Here is a 14,126-nt window from a genome sequence, read left to right as displayed (position 1 = left end):
TTATTCATTTCCACCAATAACTTTATTGATTTGAGTATTTTGAGTATGTTGGCTATCTCCTGGTATTGGCTTCTAGTGGGTAGAGGCCAGGCGTGCAGCTAAACATCTTCCAGTGCATAAGACAGCCCCACAGCAAAGAATTATTTGCCCAAGATGTCAATAGTACTAAGAAACCTTGCAAACCACTTTTGACACATTCTATCAGTCACAGCACCTTCTCCATATACTGCACAAATCCTTTTTTGCATTTCAGTTGTTTTTACCTTTCTTGAAATAACAAAGCACAATACGCTGAAAATATTGTGTATCTTCTCCCATCTTCCATATTAAAATGGCTTCACAAATATTTACCAATTTTGATCAACTGTTTTAAATGCAGGCTGATAATGACAGCTGTCACAATACAATTTAACAAAATGGTTTCAAATGAAGTTAAAGGCAAGTAAGTAGCACTAGTAAAGCCATCATAAGGAAAAAACTAAGTGAACTTTTTGGCCAGCCCCATCCATTGCCATCCCACCAGGCATAATAGAGAGTGTCATGCCCTGTCAGTGTGTTTTCCAACATGAAAGCTTCTCCTTCTCGCTGAAGCTCCCCCGTCCACCAGCCTTTCTGCTGGCCCCGCATTGTGGGAGCAGGGGAAAGACCAGGGACTAAGAGAGTAGCAGCTCTGTTTGTGTCATGCAACAAGACGGGGATATATTTTAGAAGTCAAGCTGCCTCTCATTCTGTGCTTTGGTGTTTATCGTCTCTTTCCCATAGAATGACCCCTCCCAGTCACCTGGGATAATCATATTTTACTCTTTTCTTGAAAAAGCCTTTTCTAACTCCCCCAAGTAGTCTTAGCATTTCTTCTCTGTTCACCTTGTCCTTGATACATACCTCTGTTAGAACAAAGAGCAAGTTTTTTACACCTGTTTGTATTCTTTTCTTCCCTTACTAGACTAGTAGTTTTGTGGGGACAGAATCCCTGGTACATTTTCTCTAAATTCCCAGAACCAAATCCAGTGCTTGGCACCCAGAGAATATTTTGTAAGTTATCACTGGCTGAATAAATGAAAGAAATTAAGAATCAGTGAAGTGACCTGGTTCAGAGCAAAGCTTTACCTCATTTTTCTTAAGTGCCCCTCACTGGACTTGCCAACAAATCGCAGCATGTCCCCCATCACCTCTCCCTCTTTCCTGCATTTCTACTTCCTAAATATTCTGTAGGTGAAATCAGGAGGAAAGAAAGTATTAAATAGACAGCCATGAATGTTGGAAGTGTTAATGGTTTACATGAAATGGGAATGGATGTCACTCTTTCCACAGGGTAAGAGGGTGTAGTGATGGGGAAGCTCTTCTGCTGAGTCACGTGCACAGCGAACTCCAGGTCATTTGCCCCATCAGCTGAAGGAGGACTCAGTTTCTTGTGCATGTTTCCAGTGCCTGCCCAAGTCAAGGCCCGGGGACATGCCTCTAGTGTGGACATCTGGTTTTCCTCATTGATTGTGACCTGGGTCAAACTGGATGAGTCACAGACTGCAAGTGATGCCTGAGTGTCCCCCCATAGAAAACTTGGGAGGCCATGGCCTTGACCCCTGCCACATAAGACCCTTGTTCTCCCTCATCAGTAAGTGTGGCTCTGATGCAGCCTGCCCCACCTGGGGAAGAACCACAATCACCTTCCACTTCTGAGGTTAACTCTGGTCCCGCCACACACACTTCTTGCTAGCTACCTCACTCAAAGGAAGTGGCTACATGGAGGAGCCAAACACAAGAAGGGCAGCTGTCCAATTCTGACCTGACTACAGAAAGTGCATCCTGAATTCAGGAATCAACAAAATGTTCCAGGGCCCCCCGAGCAGGAGTCCTCTCTCACATGTGCCTGGGAGCGCTCTGAGGCTGCCGTGCGGCAACCTGCCCTCAGCTGCACACGTCTCCTCTCTCCTCCCTCTGCCGCCAGCCTTGCATCCTAACCATTCATTCTCTTCTCATCTGATCCAGTTGCTTCCCTGTTGAAAATCTTTCAGTGGCTCCTTGCTGCCTAAAAATAACGTCCAAATCCAGGTTTGCATGGTTCTTCCCGGTCTTTTCTTCCCGATCCTCCACTCTCAGCTAACACGGCACCCAGCAGCACTGTTGGCTCTCTCTTCAAATTAAAAGTACCAAATGGTTACATGCTTCCCTGACTTGGTTCTTCTTGCAACCTCTGATTAGAATACAGCTCTCATATCCAGCTACTGATAACTTCTCTTTACCATCACATCCTCTGTGAAGGCATTTTCCCCTCCCCCCCACACAAAACACTTCATCTTTCCCCATAGACATTACTGTTCCCTCGTGTTGCTCTCTCTGTGACCTTAGCCAGTTCTTTCATAATATCTGTAATGATTCAGTATATCTGAATCTGTCTCGATTAGAATATCAGGTCTTTTCTCTCCAGGCCTGGCATATAGCGTCAAGCTACCTGGTAAGTGCTTAATAAATATTTATTGAACAAATGAATGGGGAACTTGGCTCCTGTGAAGCTTGACTGCTTTGTCTCTGCATTTCAGGAATCATTTCATCAGGTTTAGGAACGTCCCCACCCTCGAAGACAGCCCTCAGGCCTACAGGGACCCCCTCAGAGGGAACAGAGATAGATAAAAAGCAACCGACAGCTCCCGCCTCAGGAGAAGATCTTGGTTAGTATGTCAGTCACTTGCCCCTGGACGATTAGCCACAAAGTACTAGAAGATTTCCAATTAGGGGGAAAAGAGTCTCAGATCTGGGTCATCTGTTTTACTCAATTTTATGATTAAGATGAGTCTTTTTAATTTTAAAGTGATACTTATTTTTAATGTTTTGTATAGAATATGTTCCTTCCCTTCATAGACACGAACATGCTTGAGCTTTTTAGGAAAGTCTTTCTGAAAAGCGCTAGATCCCGATGCTTCTTACTAGATCACATGTCATTACTAATCATTACTAATTACACATACCTTATTTTATTGACAACTATTAGCTACTTGGTTGTGATCTTTAGAGCATTATTTTTTACACTGCAGAATACCTACAGCAGGATACAAATTGCAGGTAATATGAATAGTAATAAAAATGAAAATCAAAGGTTGAGCAATGGACTAGGAGACATATTAAATACTTATAGTCTTGACTATGTTTTATTGTATTGTGAAGCTTTACCTTTTGCAAAAATTGTTTATTATATTCCATTCTCAGGTAATCTAAGTGACTTTAGCTCAAGTCCAACAAGAGAAACTGATCCTCTTGGGAAGCCCAGATTCAAAGGTACGTATCTTTGGCCCCAAATCTTGATTTTGATGAGGCTATCTTTGGTGAGTATGTCCGTCAGCTGTTGCTAATAATAAACAACCACGAAATCTTAGTGGCCTGGTATAACAAGGATTTACTTCTCACATGAACAAGTCACCTTCATGATATTAACAAATGGGCATCAGCTGATCTAGGATGTTCTTGGCCAGGTGGTTCCAATGGGCCTCTTGTGGGTCGGGTGCAGGTCTGCTCCTCATCTGTTCATTCTGGTGCCTAAGATGAAGGACCCACAGTGACCCAGGAGAAGCCATTCTCACAGAGTCAGGAGAGGGGGAACCCAAATATACAACCACACTTTAAGCTCCTCCTAGTGTTATGCCTGCCAGTATTCATTGCCCCAAAAAAGTCACATAGCAAAGCTAAGATCAGTAACTAGAGACGTTTGTACTTTCATGGATATAGAGAATATTTCTGAATAGTAACCTAATCTAATACAGTAGGAGAAATGTGATATAGAGACCCGTATTTCCTTTCGCAATATTTCATTCTGAAGAATAAAACTTGATAAACCGTGACCTATGTATACACCCATGAAGCTGTCATCATGGTCAAGGTAATGAATACAGTCCCCACCTCCAGAAGTTTATAATACCTTCCCTCTCCTCACACCCAACCTCTAGTCCCTACATAACCACAGATTCGCTATACTGTAAGTAAGTATGAATTTTGTGGAACTTTATATAAATGTATGAACTTTTGGTCTGGTTTCTTTTACTGAGTGTAATTATTTGGAAAGTCATCCATGTTGCTGCATGTAATGTTAATAGTCCATTCCTTTTTATTACTGACTAGTATTCTGTTGTAGTGCTGTAATTATTCATCTATTAAACCTGTTTGTGCCAGTTGGGTTGTCTCTAATTTTTTTTATTGAATAGATTTCCATGAAAACCACCATGACCATTCATGCACAAGTCTGTGTAGACATGTATTTTCATTCCCTTTGAACAAATGCCCACGAGGGGTATGGCTAGATTACATCTAACTTTACAATCAGCATTTTAAGAAAGTTCCAATTTCTCCAGGTCTTTTCCAACACGGTATGGTCAGGCTTTTTCATTTCAGCCATTTTAGTAAGTTCGCAATGGTATCTGATTGTGAATTTACTTTGCATACTCCTAACAACTAAAAATGCTGAACATCTTTTTACATCCTGGTGTAAAAAGGATGTTCATCTGCCACCTGCATATCTTTTCTGGTGTGTTTGTGCAAAGTTTTTGTCCATTTTTTTCTTCTGGAGTTGCTTATTTTATTATTGTTGAGTTTTAAGATGTTCTGTATTTTGTGGGTAGAAGATCTTTTTCAGATACATAGCTTTGCAATATTTTCTCCATTGTGTGGCTTCTCTTTTTAATTTTAATAAATTTGGCTTATCAATTTGTTTTTTTATAGATTGTATTTTTGGTGTTCTTGAGAAATCATGGACTTATCAGAGGTTATAAAGACCTGCTCTGTTTATTTCCATAAATTTCTGAATTTTACATTTAGGTCTATGATCCATATTGAATCAAATTTTATATATAACACAAGGAATGGATGCAAGCTAATTTTCCTGCTATGGATATCTAATTTTTTCCAGCACCATTTGTTAATAAGAAACTCTATTCTTTTTCCACTGACTTTATTGTACCTTTGTCAAAATCAGATGTATATATGTGTATGTATATTTTGTGGTTCTCTACTCTGTTCCATTGATCTCCTTACCCTTACATCAACGTCACAGTGCCTGGATTAGTAATGGTTTGTAGTAAATGCTATAATCAGGTTGTATTAGTTCTCTAATGTTGGTCTTATTTTTCAAAGTTGTTTTGGTGATTCTGGGTCCTCTAGATTTCTATCTGAGTTTCTATCTGAAACTCAGTTTCTATCTATTTCTATCTGAATTTCAGAAACAGCTTGTTAATGTCTAAAAAAATAGCCTGCTTAGATTTTTATTAGAATTGAAAAAAATCGACAGCTGTATAATATTGTCTTCCTGTCTATGAACATGGTATATTTTACCATTTATTTAGGTCTTCAGTTTCTCTCACCAGTGTTTTGCAGTTTTAGAAACCATAAGTCATACAGCAAATCATACTGGAAATATAGCAAATCAATTTGATTTGCATCTTTTTATGGAAAATCATAAAAAGTATTTATATTTTAAGTTCCAGTATAGAAAAACAGTAGATTTTTGTGCAGTGATCTTGTATCCTGCAGCCTTGCAAAAAATCACTTAGTAGAGTTTTTCTAAGTCCATTGGGTTCTTATATACACATCATAGTAGCTGAGAGTAAAGTTTAAAATTTTACTTCTTCCTTTCCAACTTGGGTGGCTACTTTCTTGCCTTATTGTACTGACTAGCACCTCAGTAAAATATTGAATAGATATAGTGAGAATGGATGTCTTTTTCTTGTTCCTGATCTTGTGGGAAAAGTATTTGGTCTTTCACCATTAGGTGTTATGTTATCTGTAGGTTTTCCATAGATGCGCTTTAGTGGGTTGAGAATATTCCTTTCTCTTCCCACTTTGGTGAGAAATTTGATTTGCATCTTTTTGATATCTTTCACATCTTAACTTTTGACCACGTGGATTATAGTGATAATAACTGCTTTATCGTTCCTGTCTAATGATTCTAACACCTATGCAAGTTCTAGGTTGTTTTCAAATGACTTGTATTTCTTCCCATTATGGGTAATACTTTCCTGTTAACCTTATCTTGTTGGGTTCCGGATATGTTTTTTATTCCTAAAATATATTTGAATTTTTTTCTGTGTGCAGTTAAATTACTTGAAACCACTTGATTTTTTTTTTTTTTTTAGTTTAGTGTTTAACATTTACTGGGTGGGGCCAGAGCCACGCTAGATGTGGGGCCTGAGCTTGCCCACTGCCGAGGCAGGCCCCTTTAGAGCGCTCATCCCAACACCCCAGGAATTGTGAAGTTTAAACCATGCTCAGGGGGAACAAATCACATTTGGATACTAGTATACACTAAACTACTTAGAAAATAAGTCAGGAGACAACTGTGCTTGAACAACAATTAGGAAAAAAAAGAAATCAACACCATTCTAGATACAATACATTCTGTCATGTATTCTAGAGACAGAATTTTCACATGTCTGAACTGTCCATATCACTGCTTTCATCCATCCACTTATATTGTGGGACTGAATGTCTTCAAACAATTATAAGTTCACCTGCCCCCATTTTTGCTCAAAAAAAAGTGCCAAGTGTCAGTGTCCCTGTCTCCTAGGTCCTCATGTGCGATACATCCCAAAGCCTGACAACAGGCCCTGCTCCATCACTGACTCCATCAAACGGTTCCCCAAAGAGGAGGCCATGGAGGGAAATGCCACCAGCCCGCCACAGAACCCTCCTTCCAACCTCACTGTGGTCACCGTGGAAGGGTGCCCCTCTTTTGTCATCTTGGACTGGGACAAGCCACTAAATGACACTGTCACTGGTAAGATCATGGCCTAAGGACTGTTAGTACTGCAGTGGGAAGCTTTGATGATGCACTACAATGGGACTGTGGAACCCCAAGTCCAATAATGCCCTGGGGGCACATCTCAGGAGTAGTGAGTCCCGCGGCACAGTATTGTCCAAAGTGTCGTATGGTGGGAAATGGCTGTCTCTGTCCTGGTTGTGAGCTCCCTGTTAACTCAGCAGATCTCTCTAAGTTGCATTCTTTCATCTCCTCTTAGAATTCTTTTTTCATAATCTAAAGATACATCTAGTTGTTTCATTACCAAGAAAATGTCAGATAACACAGGAAAAGTTTCCACTGCTGATGATATTTAAATCGGTTTTCCTCTCACCAATCCAATTTCTAGACTGACCTAGAACTTTCAAATAGGCTAAATGTTATTTCAGTCATTTTAGGGTACATGTTTTTAGAATTCTAGTCCTGGTGAATTTCCCACTCATCTCCAGAAATTTTGATTCTGCTATCCACCCATTTCCTTTAAAAATTACCATGAAAATTAGAAATCCTGAGTCACTTTTGAACTTGTCATATAGGAATTAATTCTCCATAATGAATAGGATAATCAAACTGGTGAGGAGGGGGAAAGACTAATGCTCTAAATCAGCTGGAGAACGTAGCCCAAGTATGAAGGTTCCTGCCGCCCTTGTCCCTGCCCTGTGCTCGGGCTGGGGGAACAGGCGACAGAGGAGCCCACCAAGAAGCTGTCAGGAGGGGCTGAGAGCAGCACACTAAGGGGTGGGGAGCTTGATACTCAGATCTGCCAAAGAAGTTTTCTGTGAATAAAGGAGAAAACAGCCGTCATTTCTCCTCAGACAAAACCGTCTGGGAAGATTCCAGTGTAAGCAGCTTATCTTTACTTAGCTGGCATTTTTAAAAGCTATATTTTTGTGAGTTTCCTCTCTCATTCGAAGCTTACCTTTGTTTTGAGAAGGAACCAGCCACCACCCATGGTTCCTGGGGACTTGCCTAGTCCTGCCTCTTTACATTGGACTGCATTGGTAGGATCTAAGTCACTATTTGAAAATATCTAATATCTAAAGCTCTAAATCAACATCTAACAATCAATCTCTAAGTATTGATTAATCTACATGTATTTAAAAGTTCAAAATTTTCAATCCATAGACTTTGTTAATCGGGGGTTCCTGCAATAGTCTGAGGCTTAGTTCTCACAAAACAAAATATGTGAGATTTTATTTGCCTTAAAGATGCAGGACATCATGTGAGAATTGGTTAATCTAATAGGTCTAATAATCTAATACAGCAATTGCCAACTAGTGTGCAACAAGAATTTTTAAAGCATGCAATGCCTCACTTTTTAGTCAGGGGCGCTGACCTCTTTTCCCTTAGATTGTCAAATTCAGAAACAGCAACAGCCAATGCAGCAACAGCCGTCTGGCGTGAAAGCCCCGTCTTGAACCATAAATATATAGGTCATAAAACAGGGTTACATCTTATCAGTCACAGTGCATCATAAGGGTAGGTAATTATGGGGTATTTTTGTAAATCACTCAAAATTATAACAATTTTTTGTCTGATTGGCAAAAAGTGTATTTTTTGGTGTGCTGCAGAAAATTCATTTTTATGTGCCATAAGATGAAAAAGGTTGAAAATTGCTGATCTAATACATCTTAATACATATTTACTCGTCAATCATATCTGATTTGATTTTTTAAATTAGAAAGATTTTCCTTTGTGGCTCACTATGTAACATTAAAAAGATTATTATATAAACACATGATCTCAAAGTATTCTAATTACTTTTAGAACATTGTTATCAAATGTTCGATGGGCTGCTTGAGACCTTTCACAAGATAATGGATTTGCGGTGACAATTTCCATGGATAAGGACCACATCTCTTCAGCTGTAATATTTTCTACATAAAAATAATTCCATATTTAACCATTCCTCATCTAGTCTGTATTTAAATGTTGGGTGATATACCTTAATGGTTTGTTCTATTTTTCCATTTCCATTTATTTTTAAATGGTTTGTTAAATTTCAAATATAGTCTTTTACAAACCAGCTCAGATAAAACAGAAATTAATTCTCATATCACTGAAAATGATATGAAAGGAAAGGATCGAGAAAGATAATAAAAAGAGAGGGGAGCATATTCTTCATTTCCTGAATTGGCTTCTGTCCATAATCTCTCCTTTAATGGACAGGCACGTACTAACCTCTAGTGAATACATTCAAATTTAGTTGCGTCTACATGTCCCTTCCACACCAATGTAGAAGGGGGCGACCTAAGAAATTGGCCATAGGCTGCTTGGGTCCTCGGGCAACTTAAGGTTAATTTGGTGATAAGCTGTTGCTTTGTGCGATGCCAACAGTGTGCTGATATGGTTTTAAATCCTAGACAGGCTGTGTTCTAAACATAGAACTTGGACATACAATTAGCCTCTTTGAACTTTATTTGTAATGATACCCATAGTCAGCAATTTATCCTGAGGATAAAATTAAAGAGAATGAATGTGTGGCCTAAGTTAGCAGCTGTTGAATTAATGTTTGTCAGTAGTCAAAGTAGTAGGGAAGGTAAAAATAGTATCACCATCACTATTTTTAAGTTCTGTTGACCAGAGTGATGTTCAGTAACTTTATAATAAATAATTTTTTCTGTTAAGTGAATTACATCATAACAGGACAATAAAACCCTCTGAAGGGAATAAAAAGACTAATTATTCAGTGTTAGTTCTCTATAGATTTCCTTATATGTTTACATTAATGAAATTATAAACGAGCTCCCATATTTGAAAAGAAGAAATATGGACATAAGCCTTCTGAAATAGAATGCATTTACAAACATTCATTCCAAAGTTAATATTTCATTATAATGTTCATAATGTTGGATTTATTATAAAGCTGTTATGGCTTTAAGGCTTGGCCTATCTCTTTCCATCAAGCCATACAGTTCCCATTTTTAAAAAAATCAATTTTACTACCACTTTAATTACTGTGTTTTTCTAGTAACTATCCCTCCACAGCTGAGGAAAAGATATAAAATGGACACATTTGAATTCAGGACCCTCCCCCTCTTTCCCTCTGTTAGAATTAAAAAACAAGTGAACCAGAAACAAAAAGAGTCAGGAAACAAAACAAAACCCAAAACCCCGGGGAGCGATAAGAGTCTGAGGAAGGAACACAAAATGCCAGCCATTGGCTCCTCACGTCCCCTGACGCCCGCCACTTGCTCATTTCTTTATATTGACAGAGCTGATCTTGGGCGGGGTTTTGTTGTCTGGTTTTTGTTTGATTTTTAAAATCCTTTGTATGATCTTGTCACATGCATTAAACTAAACCCCAACCACAGGCAGAGAAAACCAATGAACCAATTTGTAAATTGTATTTCATATTCTGAAACTCTTTCTCTTTGAACTAGTCTTGTAAGTTCATGGAAACGTGCCTTTACGTGAAATTGATGCAGATTTGTGTTCAGACTTTAAGGACATAGTTTCTTTATACAAATACAACAATAATTATCAAGGAGGCAACATTTAAGTAGCGCCTACAAAACTTGTGTAAAACTTATGTGAGAAGTAGGTGCAAAAATCCCATAATTCTATAAATCAGAATAGTGACCCATAGGAAAGTAGAGCTCATTGTTGGGTTAACTGGTGTTTGCTGCTGTGGTTTTAGACATGGAGAAGTTTTCCGCAGCAGCACCACAGAGTCAGTGGCCTCCCCCCAACCCTCGCTGTGTTGTAGAGCCCTGTAGCACAGGAAACTACTGAAAAGGTGCTTCCCAGCAATGACTGACTCTCCTAACAAAATCATAGGGACCAGCCTCCAAAGCTACTCTCAGAGCGTCATCGATCTTCAGAGTTACCAGGCTTTCCCTGCTCTGCTGAAGGGAAAGCAGAAATGGCCAATGGGCAACTCCCAAGTGCTTTGGGACCTTCATCATCTGCTGACCATCCCGATCTGGAAATGGTTAATGTATAAGTTGTATACACAATGTATAAGATCAGAACTGCAACCTGAGTGGCTTCTTTTAATGAGTGTGACTGTATTATGCTATTAGCTTCAAGAAAAATTAAATCAGCCTGAACATGAAGATGAGTATCTGTCGGCCTGGTTACTTTTCAGAATATGAAGTTATATCCAGAGAGAATGGGTCATTCAGTGGGAAGAACAAGTCCATTCAAGTTACAAATCAAACCTTCTCCACAGTAGAAAATCTAAAACCAGACACAAGGTAAGTCGCCAGTGCTATTGCAAGAATGAAATGACAGCAGCCCTCTGTGTGTTCAGGGAGGGTATGGTTTGTGTCTCCTTCTTTGGCTTTCTGCACACACCACCAGATTCCTCTAGAGTCGTGTTTGGCAACTATGCAAGTTATTGGTGAGCATACAAGACCTAACAAGATGGTCTGGTAAGCTGATGGTATAGCTTTGAAAAACAGAAGGGCATTAGTGCCAAATGGTAATATTAAATACCAAAGTTTAGAGAAGGAAAAGTTTGTGGACCAGAGACACCTGGTTGTGCATGATGTAAACTAGATTTAAAGTACAGAAGAATTTAGCTGGCATGCTGGAAGGGAGAGAGCAAGGAAATAAAGCCATGTGATAAACACAGGTGAATGTAATAGTTAATGCTTAAAATAGCTAGAGACTAGTCCCAGACCAATACTTTGCTTTTGGGTCTTTTTACCATAGTCAAATGAGAACAGATTTCTGAAGGGATATAAATAATATTAGCATTGTTCTATAATAAACAACTTTTCTTGGTATCCCTCATGACACACTGGTACCAAGTAGTTTATATTGCTGTATAGTTTTGTGATAACTTTATAAATCTAAAATAGCCTATATTTTCTCAGTATATGTCATTATTACACGACATATAAGGGCCTTAGACATTTCTAGAAATGTAGTAAGATTTTTGCTTTGTTTTGTTTTGTTTTACATGGATAAGTAACCAAATTTAGCCATGTAAAACAAAACAAAAATCAAGGAGATTCTAAATGGATACAGCCAAACATTTCCTTACGAAAGTCAATATGCAAATTGCCGTCCTGGACTGAATTTCACTCTCTGTGGGACGTCAATTTCTTTCCTCAAATTCCACAACACTGTTTAATAAACTGCCTGTGCTTTCAGTTTTTAAAAAATGGCATCTTAAGTTATAGCGTACCAATGAGCATAGAAGAATTTTCAGAGGGACGCAGCTGAGAACGTGCTTGATAAAGTTCCTCAGTGTTGAGCAAGATCAGCAGAGGTGAGGACTGAAAACCCAGCTTCAGAGACTTATTTTGTAAATTTTACATCCTGCATCTTTCAGTGTCACCGATTAATTGAACTGAGTTGAACTGGGAATCGTTTGTGACACCAGAAGGAGCCTACTTTGGCTGTGGTGGCAGGGAGACTCTTCTAATCCTCTCAGGGGAAAAGGAAGCAACTAATTCATTATTGATGGTGTGCTGTGCATAAAACTGCAGTCATATACTGCAGAAATAATGGTTTTCCACAAGCATTTTTTCTTTCAAATTTTCTGTTTTGAGCTGTAATATGGAAATTTTTGCAACTGCAGATTTCCTTAAAAGATTTAAGTTATCCAAAAGAAGCATATTTTTCAGTAATGATAATCTTGGTTCCATTTTCTTAATAAGATTCACAGGGATAGAGCCTATTTTTACCATAATATTTATTGGGCTGGCCAAAATTGCATATGCTTTTTCCATAAAATAAAAAACACAGTTTTCACTTCCACCAATAACTTTATTGATTTGGATGTGTTGAGGATGTTGGCCTATCTCCCACTGTAGCCTTCTGGTGGGTAGAGGCCAGCGGTGCTGCTAAACACCTTCCAAGGCAGCCCCACAGCAAACAAGTGTTTGCCTTGGTACTATTGCAAGATGTCAATAGTACCAAGAAACTCTGCAAAGTACCACTTTGGACACATTCGATCAGTCACAGCACTTCTCCATACACCGCACAATTTTTTATGTGTTTCAGTTGTATTTTTAACCTTTTTTAAATTAATAAGGCATCATATGCTGAAAATGTTGCATATCTTCTCTCTTGAAGATTAAAATGGCTGCAGAAAAATTCACCAAGTTTGATAAGTTGTTTTTTAAATGCATGCTGATATGACAGCTGTCACAATACAATGTAACAAAATTATTTCAAATGAAGTTAAAGGCAACTAAGCATTACTAGAGCCATTGCACAGAAAAAAACCTAAAAGACCTTTTTTGGCCAACCCAGTATACATTAAAGAAAAAGTAAAAGAGAAAATTCACTTAATTTGGACTTTTTAATAGGTGAATTTGGGCTTACAGGAGTTGGATGATTTTTTTTCAGTTTCTTGCTTTATATTCCATATAATAAAAATGTGCTGTGTGGTTCACAGGAAGGAAATTGAAAGGCATCCAATTTCTAAATGTTCACTTGTACTCCTTTTCTGAATCAAACTGTCCTCAGATTTCAGAGTGCACCTATTAGCTATAATCAGAAGTTATTCCAGTGATATTTTAAACCTGATTTGTTTGTAAAAGGTTTGCGTTTCCATTCAGCTAACATTTATTAAGAACCAACATTGCGCTCAGCGGTGCACTTGCTGTTGTGGCAACAAACAGGAGTAAGAGTGGCCTTGCTCTTGCGGGGCTGGAGGCAAGGGGGCAGGCAGTCAGTTAGTAAGAGATCACTCCACACAGAGTGGTGAGAGCTCTGGTGGAAGTATGCCCAACCTGCTGGGGGAGCCCAGAGTGGGTGGCACCTCACAAAGGCCGGCGGAGTAGGAAAGAGCTAGGTGACTGTCTCAGGGGAAGTGTCAGAGAGAAGAGCACATGTCAGTGCAGAGGCTCAGAGTGGCATGGTTGTGTGCAGTGGACACAACCCTATTTTCACCAGTGTGAGGGGTGAAAAGTGGACCGAAGCAGTGGAAGCAGGGGGTGGAAGCCAGGTCGTGGGCAGCCTTCTATGCCAGGTCAGGAAAATGGGTCAAGAGATGGGGAGAACTTGAAGGATAGTAAATGGAGCAGGACTTGTTCTTTCATTTTAGTTCATTCTCACTTTCATTTCGTTGAAAAAGATCATTTTCATTAAGAGATACTTAAAATGAGTGACATTTAGTGGAATAAATCTACCGAAGAAGAACACTTTGTTAAGGTCATGTAAGAATGCCCTTTTGGCATCTGACCTAATTGGTCAGGTAGGCACATAAAAGTACCTTTGGGCTGAGTTGCATTTCATTCTGAAATCACAGGACCAATCAGGGATTCACATTCTGGTTGTGACTATGGTAGGACTCATGCTAACTGTTGCTGGACTTTGCCTCAGACGGAACTACAACCAAGCCCCCTTATCCTGCCCTCATGGTTTGTGTCCTGCCCGTGTCTCTTGTTCA

At 39.1% G+C, this 14,126-nt stretch overlaps 1 protein-coding gene across 19 annotated transcripts in view; it reads left to right on the top strand.

The window, feature by feature from the left end:
• Positions 1–14,126, top strand: part of ABI3BP (ABI family member 3 binding protein) — a 243,178-nt gene that overhangs the window by 203,449 nt on the left and 25,603 nt on the right. For all 19 annotated transcript variants that reach the window (XM_053670249.1, XM_053670259.1, XM_053670260.1 and 16 more), the window contains 4 exons: positions 2,538–2,666; positions 3,202–3,270; positions 6,545–6,754; positions 10,866–10,974. In XM_053670249.1, the coding sequence (XP_053526224.1) occupies positions 2,538–2,666; positions 3,202–3,270; positions 6,545–6,754; positions 10,866–10,974 (517 nt within the window). The remainder of the gene's footprint in view (positions 1–2,537; positions 2,667–3,201; positions 3,271–6,544; positions 6,755–10,865; positions 10,975–14,126) is intronic.

The sequence above is a fragment of the Artibeus jamaicensis genome, unplaced genomic scaffold, assembly GCF_021234435.1.
Source record: "Artibeus jamaicensis isolate MK-2021 breed Jamaican fruit bat unplaced genomic scaffold, CSHL_Jam_final contig_558, whole genome shotgun sequence".
Lineage (NCBI taxonomy): Eukaryota > Metazoa > Chordata > Mammalia > Chiroptera > Phyllostomidae > Artibeus > Artibeus jamaicensis.
This window is presented reverse-complemented; position numbering and strand designations above follow the sequence as displayed.